At 39.7% G+C, this 11,819-nt stretch overlaps 2 protein-coding genes across 2 annotated transcripts in view; both read right to left on the bottom strand.

The window, feature by feature from the left end:
* The window catches only part of LOC124135154, a 39,587-nt gene that overhangs the window by 25,282 nt on the left and 2,486 nt on the right, over positions 1–11,819 (bottom strand). Inside the window, exons 2-5 of the mRNA XM_048395844.1 lie at positions 10,534–11,122; positions 8,584–8,595; positions 8,205–8,258; positions 7,409–7,478 (exon numbers count right to left, since the gene is read on the bottom strand). Coding sequence (XP_048251801.1) covers positions 7,409–7,478; positions 8,205–8,258; positions 8,584–8,595; positions 10,534–11,104 — 707 coding nt within the window. The 5' untranslated portion in view covers positions 11,105–11,122. The remainder of the gene's footprint in view (positions 1–7,408; positions 7,479–8,204; positions 8,259–8,583; positions 8,596–10,533; positions 11,123–11,819) is intronic.
* Positions 2,141–8,279, bottom strand: LOC124135153. Its single transcript, XM_046500369.2, has 7 exons — positions 8,205–8,279; positions 7,409–7,539; positions 6,999–7,259; positions 6,018–6,119; positions 5,424–5,459; positions 4,042–4,110; positions 2,141–2,926 (listed from the first exon to the last, which is right to left on the bottom strand). Exons 1-7 carry the CDS (start codon positions 8,230–8,232, stop codon positions 2,738–2,740), a joined length of 816 nt encoding a protein of 271 aa, XP_046356325.2. The 5' UTR covers positions 8,233–8,279; the 3' UTR covers positions 2,141–2,737.

The raw sequence follows: 11,819 nt of genomic DNA, 5'->3' as shown, positions 1-11,819 counted from the left end.
AGTGGTACAGAGTTCTATGCAAATGAAAAGGTCCATCTCCCCGCTTGCGCTTGTAAAAGGTGTTTGAATATTGGTATGTCAACAACAAGTAATATGGTCTATGGAGAATGCGGGAGATTCCCATTGTACATTCTATCTTACACTCGTTGCTTAAAGTATTGGTGTAAAACAGCAATAATGCCTGAACACAGTTTACCTGAGAAAGCCTACAACATGCTTGTCTTGGAAAGAACACATGGGCTTCCAGTATTCGTAAAATGCTTTTTTAACCACTTTCGCATGCGTGCCATTGATATATTTCATGAGAAATGGCATTCAGATATTTAAATTCAAAGATGTGATACTTATCCTCAGTTCAAGTCATTGCTTGAACCAGAATTTTAATTATCAAACTTACGGTACAGAAACTTTCGTAAAATCATTATTCGTTTTAAATTTAGCCTGAATGATCTAGAAATTAACACAGGGAGATTTTCATCTGTTGAGAAATCCCTAAGGTTATGCCCATTCTGGGACATTGTTGTCGAAGGTGAATACCATTTTATGTTCATTTGTCCTATGTACGAAAATCTAAAAAAACAAGTACTTACCGCAGTGGTCTTTATCTCATTTTAATGCTATAAGATTGTCTTCATTACTGTCCCGCAAGGATCGCCTAACACAAAATCAACTGGCTATCTACATACATCATGCGTTTTTGTTACGAAGTGAATTGTTACCTTGACTTAGTATTTTATAAATATGTTATGTAACTCCGTTGTATATGGGCCTGTGGCCTTTCATACAATAAAGAATTGAATTCAGTTCAATGAAACTATTTATTTGAGAAACAATATCACATAAACAATGTAAAGAAAATTAATTTCATTGCAGATAATGAAAGATATTTGAGTTATAAATAAACAGTACAGATAACTTTTACATCTAAAAATACAACTCATCGTCCTCGTGGAGATTTCGGGATAAAATATGTCTTCGGAAACCTATACTGGTCGTAACAGGCAACTTAATGGATGGGGTTTTTAAGCCTGATAACGTGGTTGACCGTGTATCATAATATCCAAACGGCGTGAGACGAGACGTTAGTTTGGTGTAAATAGCTGGGATATTGCTGAACGCGGCGTTAAACAAGACACTCGCCGAGAAATATGTTAACATGACTAAAAACAACTTTTACAAAACTTATATCACAATTATGCTGTACAACAGAGTTGAAAACTAACAGAGCGTGAAGTCGGAGCTGCTAATACTGGGTGTGGTACGTTACAAATACTCCCAGGCTCCTATTGAATATCAAGCTAATCTACTCTTAATGGTGTCCCCCCGATCTGCTTAAAACGTTTGTTTTATAAGAAAGGTATTTCTAAAGTCTTAATATATTAGTCTTACTGTTCAAATAGAAAAGGGGGTTTTAACTTTGGATCTCATTGCGCACTTGCATACGCAACTTCATATTTTACGACAGGAGACATATTGGAAATCACTCAGCATTTTAAAATTTGAACGCTGTGGTTCACAATATTCCAACAATATCCCAACAGTCTGTACATCCCAAGTCTTGTTCTGCAAACCAGTGACTTAAAACATGGGAAACGATCTTCGCAATCAGGGCAAAATAACACGCAATCAAGCCGTCACCTTGCCACCAGATTCTCTTCGCTTGGCTCTCATGGCAAGCAGGGTATAAGGTAAAAGATACAAGACTAGTTCCAATTCTTTTTTTAATAAACTTGAAATAACGAGAAAACAATAGAAATGACAAGAAAATAATCGAAGTAACGAGAAAAATCTCAAAGAAAATAATTGAAATAAGTAGAAAATATAATTATTAAATCAACAAGGAAATAATCGAAAATAATCGAAAATATTCGAAGTAATGACACAATACTTTTTCCACAAAAAAATCAAATAATGTGCAAATACTCGAAATTACGAGAGAGAAACATATCGAAGCAGCAAAAAAATAATTGAGTTTTTGAAATAAACTTGAAATAAGGAGAGAAAACTCGAAATTCGAGAAAAAAACCGAAGTCATGACAAAAAACTCGAAATTTCCCGTTTTTGGAAATAAGCTTGAAATAACAAGAAAATAATCGCAATTACGAGAAATAATTGAAATAATGAGAAAATAATTGAAGCAAAGAAAAAAACTCGAAATTTCTAGAAAATGTACAAATTCTTGAAATAACGAGAAATTTCAATTTAAAACAAATATACATGCAACAAAAGTGGCACCATTAGGCTTTCGTATTCTGGAGCAGTCTGCAGAAATCTTTGTATGATTATGATTTTCGGAACTCATTCGGCAGACAATTCCAGACCCGAGAAGCCTTATATGCAAATGACTTTAACCCGAACTTTGATGATTTAACCCGGGGGATCTCCGTCGTTTTAATACTGCCTGCCTGAGGGAATAGGTGGTTTGTTTTAAGGTTATTAAGTTTTGAATGTAGCTTGGTGATATGATGTTCAATTACTTCCCGAGTCATGTCCTTTAACGATTTATATGAAGAAAAGTAGAACCAGACATAGATAATCGACTGGGAAGTGAGCTGTTACAATCACCATCACACAATCAAATCTAAGGGCACTCTTGTGGATTTTTTGCCAATTTTTGATTGTGCCAGCTTTGTTGCAGAACTGTCAAATAAGGTGACGGTAATAAAATAATATTGATGACATGAAGATTTGTGTCTACTTGAGACAAGTGGTCACCAGAATCATACATAAATTGGGTTCATATTTGGTTTTGACACATTTGCAACACCTCTTTTTCTAGCATTTCGCAGATGCATTTCTTCTTGTGTAATGTGGGATGCCTGTTTATGACACTTGTTTCAAATCTGTCCCCAAATAGATCGTCATAATTCCTTTCAATGCAAGAGAGTAATTGGTGTTTTCCAGTGTTTCGTGCTCTATCCTGAAACTGAAATAAGGACATAATTATTTCATTATGACGTCATCACAAGGCAGAGTAAATGAGTGAGTTATTTGGGTTGAACATCGCATTTTATAGAATATCTGTAGGATAATAAACGAGCTGAATGCTTTGGACAGGAAAAACTTATTCCACTCGAGACATAAACTTGAGGTAATGAGTGAGTTGGGTTTAAACGCCGCTTTTAACAACATATCAAACGAGCTTAAAACTCGGGGCAGGCAAAATACATTCGATTCGGGACATGAACTTGATATCAAATGGGAACGAGTTATTTATTACCAACGATGCTATTTAATGAATTTTCGACAAAATAACGCCATGAAAGAGAGCAAAGGTGCGAATGGATACAAGTATGCGGAATGTTAACATAAAGCCGCATCACTTCCCGAATGCCATGACACGTTATTTGACATTGATAAAACAACACGTTTTAGGTTGAAATGACTGACATAGTTTGGTTTGCCATTGCGGTTGCACATAGGTCGACAATTGCAATTTGTTACTGCCGTTCAGCTGATTCAGGCTCACGTCAGGATTGTGTTTCCTACATCGTGGAGCTAACATAAATGTTGATATCACAAGCAAATGCAACATTATAAACCAAGAACGTGGATGATTGCCGCCGGTATTTGTCTTTATCACTTGACGAATATAATCGCTGTGGTCAGCCAGCGGATTCGCTTGACAAGCATGCTTTTTAAACATTATAATGATAGTTGAATTAAAACATGTGGATTCTCGACACTTCCAAGGATCTGCTTGAATTTTCAATCTCAGAACAGAACCAAGTTCAACTATGTGAAAACATTTGATTTTTCAAATGTGTACACCACTATCCCACACGACGAACGTAAGGGAAACATGATGACCTTAGATAAAGTTGCATCTATATCGTCAAAGATTCACTGCAATTTGTCAAAAATGGAAGGAAATGACATCTGAAGTTTACTGAGAAAAAATGTGCATTAAGCTTATGATGTGGTCGGAATCGTACAGTGAACTCTACCTTTAGTAGAGATTTCTTATGAACATGGAAATGTTTTTTGTCGCTTATATTTCCACTTTTTCACTTTTTAAAGTATTTTCATCAATATAGATACCTCTCTGTCTCTGTCCGGGACAGCTTCACCACCGTCACGTGACCCGTAAATGATGTCACATAGGTAATTCTGAGGACAGATAACACGTGGGTTAGCATTAACGGATTTGAGTTGTACACTTACAACCGGTGTCACACATAACATCTGGTATCACACAATAGATAGGGTGCCCCACGTTGCAAATGGTGTCACACATTACAAGTGACTGCGCTCATTACAACCAGTGTCACGCACTACAAGGGGTGTCACGACTTACGACCGGTGTCATACACTTTATAGGGTGTCACAACTAGTGTCAAATATAACATAGGGTGTCACACACTACATAGGGAGTCACACACTACATGGGGAGTCACACACTACATAGGGAGTCACACACTACATAGGGTGTCACACACTACATAGGGAGTCACACACTACATAGGGAGTCACACACTACATAGGGAGTCACACACTACCTAGGAAGTCACACACTACATAGGGAGTCACACACTACATAGGGTGTCTCACACTACATAGAGTGTCTCACATTACAACCAGTGTCACGCACTACATAGGATGTCTCACATTACAACCAGTGTCACACACTACATAGGGGGTCACACACTACTTAGGGTGTCACACACTACGTAGGGGGTCACACACTAATTAGGGTGTCACACACTACATAAGGGTCACACACTACATAACGTGTCATATACTACATAGGGTGTCACATTTTACAACCGGTGTCACATACTACATAGGGTGTCACACTTTACAACCGGTGTCACATACCACATAGGGTGTCTCAAATCACAACCAGTGTCACATACTACATAGGGTGTCACACACTACATAGGGTGTCTCACATTACAACCAGTGTCACATACTAAATAGGGGGTCACACACTACATAGGGTGTCACATACTACATAGGGTGTCACACTTTACATAGGGTGTCTCACATTATATAGGGTGTCCCACATTAGAACCAGTGTCACATACTACATAGGGTGCCTCTCATTATATAGGGTGTCACACATTACATAGGGTGTCACACACTATATAAGGTACCTCACATTATATAGGGTGTCACACATTACAACCAGTGTCACACACTACATAGGGTGTCACACAGTATATAGGGTGTCCCACATTACAACCAATCTCACACACTACATAGGGGGTCACTCACTACATTGAGTGTCACACGCTATATAGGGTGTCACACACAACATAGAGTGTCACATATTGCAAGAGATGTCACACACTACATAGGGTGTCACACACTACACGGGGTGTCACACACTACATAGGGGGTCACACACTTCTTTAGGAGTCACACATTACAACCGGTGTCACACATCACCAATCTATATATCATAGCAATTTGATACTTACCATACATGGTTGTAAGTCATAAAACATGACCTCCAACTGAAGACAATGTTAAGGAAAGCTGTAAGGTCAACCATATGAAACCATGATTTTAAAGAGAATAGTTGCTTTCGTCGGATAGTATCTTTGAATCAATTATTGGAGCTAGTAAAACTAACATACCAAACAGGTGGCTGCCAAAATATGACAAGCACAATTTTGAGACAAGACTTTAATTATGATTTAATTTTATGATAAAAAAATTCCAAGATATCCACTTCTTATTTGCAAGGTTGGTTTGTTTGTTGTCTAACGCCGCACTCAGCAATGTTCCAACTGTATGACGGCAGTCTGTAAATAATCAAGTCTGCACCAGACAATCCAATGATTAATATCATGAGCATCGATCCACGCAATTGGGATCGATGACGTGCATCAACGAAGTCAGCGAGCCCGACCACCCGGAAAGATAGCATTGAATACATGAATGACACATATTCATGGTTATGGTTCGGATTAATGTGGCTACAGTGATGATGATAATACATGTAATAATAATAATTTTCCAATGATGATAATGATGATGCTGATAGTTTAATAGAATTTTCCAAAGGATACGGTCGGTCTCCAGCGGCTTGATTCATAGTTGATGAGGATATTGGTTCTTAAAACATGCCTCAGGGAATATGCTTGTATTCGAGCTTTCAATCTCTTTAACATCTGTCAAAACAAGCAACCATGTTCATGTGACAGCACGTCATTAGATGAAAAACACAGATGAAAATCTTAACAGCTAACCTATCACACGGAGCATCACATGGCAGCGGTTCATTACGATCAACACCTGAACAGCAATGTCGTACTTGCACAGGTGGAGCTCCGCAGAGGTCCATTAGACATGTCACTGGTTTGTTCGCACCATATCTGTGTTGGTACATTTCTCCAATGTTGCCACATCACTTGCGACACCTTCCCAACCACGATCATTATTGTTCAAAGCGGCGTTAAACCAAATCGAAAATCGCCAACTCACTTTTATTGTAATAATAATTCATTGAAGTATCGGAGATGTCAAGGGAAAATAGCGTTAGTAATGGGCACATGAGTAATTTATGCTGAAAGCCATGGTAGATTTGTTTGTTTGATGCTGGATTTAATATTCCAGCAGAGTCTGAACCCGACAAAAGTAAATGATATTATTAGGAACGCCCCGCGCCGTCAGGGTATTATAATATACATTCAACCAATTCACCAAGTCTTACCACCCGAAAAATTTAGTCGCTTCTTACGACGAACAATATGGTGCTAATGACCTATACTAACACAGAATCCACACGGAGTGCTTGTAGGGATGGACCGCCACCATGGTCTAGTGGATACCCCTGGCCATACCAGAAGCCGTTAATTGGGGTAATTGTTGTTACCTTGCCTACGCTCGGCATTAATGGAATAAAAGAAAAAGTGGTCGTCTCGAAGTCTGTATACTGTGTCTGAGTGGGTTATTTATGTCAAACTGCGACATTATATCTCAGTGGGCTAGCATTATAAAACCGACAGAACCCCATTTAACCATAGTGTAACAAAGTAATGCGCACTTACCTGCACATGTGCAACATAGACCAAACCTGCTCCGAGGAGAGGTATGACTAGAACAAGAGCTGAAAGAAAGTCACTATTCAACATTTTCCTATCTGATGCTACCATTATGCAGATAATTAGCAGCATCAGCAAAATGCAGAATATTGTGCCGCAACAGCAAATGCCGCAACAGTGACGAAAGGAGTGGATGGTGGAATAGTACTTCATACAGGCAGAGGTGTTGGCAATATCCTTTGCTTCATAATATACTCTTTCAGCGAACTGAAATAAACACAAAGGTGTGCAAGTTCCAGGCCCGTCATAGGAGGAAGCAAACAACAAATATTTTTCAATTATCATGATTTATTTTCCCTGACGTTGCATTCTATAGAGCTATGTTTAACATTGTCAAGTCATATATGTCATGTTACCTTGCTTCCAAGTTGGCGAAGCTCGTAACGTTGGTGCTGGTCGAGATCTCGAAAAGAATACGCAGGCCCCCTGCAAGTGGATTTCAAATTTTTCTCCCCAATGATCTTAGTAACAGTTCCATTTGCTGCCCCTTGAAAATTAGGAAAAAGAGAGATATCATGAAATAATAATTTCATTTTCGTTGTGTTCACTGTAATTCGTGCATTCTAATTAGCTTATCATTTCCCAAGGAATGTAAAGACATTAAGCCACGCCCATCGACGGGGACTATTATATAAACTACGGAGTGTCGGGGAATCCCAATATTTTATAGTCGAGGGAACTACCTTTCTGCTCACGTGTATCGTCATGCATATTCATTTCCAAACTATCCTTTGCGCCCGACAGCCGAAAAGGAATGAAACAACAAACGTGCAGGCTCGCTCCACAAATATTTCATGTCTTTGTTTCGTGTCCTCCCGTTCTCAGGGAACTGATGTTCGAATCTGGCAGGTAATTGACCATGTCATTTGAAACAGCCGCCTTCTCCCGGACATATTTGTCCGGAGCGTTACAGTCTTGACTGTTGCAGTTCTTCTCGCCTCTTGCCTTGACTGACAGGTCCTATGTACTTTGTTTTTATCCTACTCTCCGTTGATTAGCTATTGACTTTGTGGGCGTGTCAAGTTATGAGCATAAATTAAACAATCACAGATTCATGTCACACCACAGTATGTATTCCCACACCTGGAATGTTAATCAATCTCGCCATTTTTGTCTGCTTTGAAACATATAGTGCCTGGACTATGCCCTCACCTTTTTCGTTTTTCCAGTATTTCATCATTTCAGGAACAAGATATTCAAAATCTCCTGAAAAGAGGATTTAGTGTACAAGAAACAAATGGTAACTTAAACACACATTGTCAAATGAGATCGAAGCCTGGTAATAATCGAACTTTTCACGTAATGTACATGCCTATTGGCAATCTGTTAAAAAGTCAGTTCAGTATACTTAGCCTATGTACATTCTGTAGCAAATTGCTCGCTGTCGTGTAAAGGTGTTTTAACCTTAGACACACATGTGGTGTCTTTGCGACATCGACATGGATGATTAATAAATCAAGAATTTAAACATCACAACATAGTTGAACCAAAAATGAACTTTTATTCATAGAATAACAAAGATTCAATTTACCCTGGTCCATTCCTGTAAATAGACCACAATTCTTAAACATGAACGCATTAACCCTTTTGTGGAACTATACCAAAAAGTCCCCCAGCAATGTGTTTAACAATAGTTCCACTATGTATGCCAAGTTGAGGATACGAAGGTGGGATTGGTCGTCAGTTCCCCTTGCAAATCGAAAAAGCCGACAGAGAGCGGATGGGTACAATATGTGTGATCCACAGATTTAGTGTACGATTCACGAAATTTGCTCATGTGTCGGCCTCACCAAGATTTGATATAGCTTGGATACAACGGCACAAAACATTCATGCACAAAACGATATAGGTATGTGTGTTTGGACACGACTCTGTGCTGTTTTGAATCTGTACATGCAGTCCAGGCGGTTTATAGCTAAGAGAGGTCACGGGTGGCCTAGCCGTCTAAGGAGCTGCAATTCGCTGTACAGAACTGCATTCCTTAGGCAAGCCAAACAGATATTATTGTAGAGTATATTATTTCTAAATAAAAGTATTGATTCACCATCTGAGGAAGACCCCTGAAGATCCGGGGTAGAATAGGCCTTCAGCAACCCATGCATGCCGTAAGAGGCACGTATGCTTGTCGTAAAAGGCGACTAACGTGATCGGGTGGTCAGGCTCGCTGACTTGGTTGATGCATGTCATCATCCCAATTGCGCCGATCGATGCTGATGATGTCAATCACTGGATTGTCTGGTCCAGACTCGATTATTTACAGATCGCCGTCATATAGCTGGAGTGTTGCTGAGTGCGGCGTAAAACAACAAACCAATAAACCAACCCTCCTTCTGAGGAAACTGTTATGTGACAGCACGTGATTGAAGAGTTAGTAAAATGTCCAGCGGTGTCGTTGCCAGATGTTTAGCGGTACACGGCGACACAAGGCGTTATTTATAGTTATCCGCCTTTGTGTTAACAACAAACATGCCACGTTCGGGAAGTTTCTGGATGGCCTGGCTGGGCTTACGAGCGATCACGTTGGCAATATGAGGCTTTTTACGACCTGACTTTCGTATTATTTGCGTGGGTTTGATACACATCTCAAAACATCAAACTGTTACAGCTTCCAACACTATTCCGGATTGAAGAACAGAGGCCTGAAAAATTCTGGACATTCCTTTATATTTAATAACGCTTGTTACTTTGTGCCGTTGCCGGTATTTGACCCATTGTGTCACCTTTTGTGAATGTAAACCTAAGACTGTGTTTCAATATTTTCTTACTTATTCATTCATCTGCTGTGGTCATTTACTGAAATCAGTTCGTCACGTACCGCTTTTTATGACATTTTGGAACTCAACGCACAACAAAAATTATTTTCATCGTACCTAACAGGCAGGACACAGTCAGTTCAGATAAACAAGACTTTGTCGAACAGCGAAAGTCTCACGTGTGGTGTGTCTCAAGGGTCTGTACTGGGACCGATCTTGTTCACCTTGTACACAAGACCATTAGGGCATATGATATCAGAAGAGCATGTGGCTCATCACTTTTATGCAGATGATTAACAATTGGTTGATAGTTTCAGTCCCCTCCTCGACAATCAGATTTCATCTTTGAACAAGATAGAAAGCTGACAAAACAATCCTGGATGACTTCCAACGTGCTTAACCTAAATGTTGATAAAGCAGAGGCCTACACTAAAATATGTCATAAAGGAATTTTGCACAGATGGCATACTCATCTGAGGCATCACAATTTGTTAGCAGAGTTATGTCCCCTGGATGTGCAAGGGTCTGCTTATCTCGTATTCTAATCCCATGAGCGTAGATTACACCGACCTGATAAACGTCTACATTATACATGCGTATCTTTCCTTAACATTCAGTTGCGATTCCGATTATAACTTAAATACTCTTTAAACGGGCGTTTAGGCCATCTTATCCATCCATAGTTTAAAAACATTCAAGGTATAATTAAGCAAGCAAATACAACGTACGTGTGTCTTCGTCAAAGCATCGCCGAATTTTGAATGCATAGTCCTCTCCGGCAGGTACATCAATATAATTCAGGGTCTTCAGAATGCCTGGAAAGTCGCACTGGCATAACATTACAGGAATTATCTGATTTTCCCTGTTCTCAACAGAAATGCCAAACGCAAAATTCCGTTCATATTCGCACCATCGGCTTTCCATGGAAGCAGGAGACAGAATGAAGACAACCTTCACAGAAGACACGATTCCATTCTGTATCAAGGATCCAACATTGTGGCCGGGGGTAAAGTCTCGTTTTGGCCAAAGGCATTTCAAGCCAAAGTCTCGCTCCATGGTGTTGACCAGTTGCTCTGCCCACTCCGCTTCTTCCGGAGGATCATTACTATGGGAAATGAAAAGATGGTGTGTTTTTCCATTTGGAAGTGGGGGGATGTCCAGATTCAGGGTGTTCCTTTGGAATGCTTCTTCCTCCCTAGCAGCTCTTTCAGCCTCCATGCGGCGTTGTGCCAGCTCAAAGTCATATTCTTCATCTTCTTCCAACTGGATATGGGTATCGAGATCCCTCGATGTGGCCATTGTTTATTTTTCCAATGTCTGCAAGAGTCAAAAATAGATGTTTCAACAAAATGTATTTACGCAAAGAGATCTAAAAATTACACTTGCATATAATACAACAGAGCCATCATCATTTTCAATATTTGAATTGAGCTATCGTCTCACAGTCAAAACACCATCTAAACACAACATCCCCACGTTGTGTATTATCCTAATGATTTAAGACCGCCTCCGTGGTCTAGTGGTAGAGCGTCCGCCCGGAGAGGGGAAGGGTTTGATCCTCCGCCGCGTCATGCCAGAAGACGTTATAAAATGGTACTTGTTGTTACCCTGGCTCTCGGCATTAAGGGGCTCAAACAAGGACTGGTCGGCTCGGGGCTGTATACTGTCCCTGAGTGGGATATTCATGTTAAACTGCGGCATGGTATCTCAGTGAGCTAGCACTATTAATGGGCATCAGACCGGAGTACTACAAGCAGACACACACACACACACGTGCATGCACGTCGTGTTATAAGTGCAATAACCTTGGACGTGACGTTAAACCGCATTTCACCTTACCTCACCAATGATTTAAACATGTTTATGCAAAGAGCATATCATTGGGCATTCAGTCAAATATCGATGAGATAATATATACTCTTAAAAAAAGTAGGGGATCGTGAAATAATAATGTGAATACCAAGTATTATACCAAAGATAAATGTTGAGGACAAACATCCCATACATGAACGTT

Source organism: Haliotis rufescens, unplaced genomic scaffold, assembly GCF_023055435.1.
Source record: "Haliotis rufescens isolate VD_foot unplaced genomic scaffold, xgHalRufe1.0.p SCAF_15, whole genome shotgun sequence".
Classification (NCBI taxonomy): domain Eukaryota; kingdom Metazoa; phylum Mollusca; class Gastropoda; order Lepetellida; family Haliotidae; genus Haliotis; species Haliotis rufescens.
Note: the sequence above shows the minus strand (reverse complement) of the source record. Positions and strands in the feature narration are given on the sequence as shown.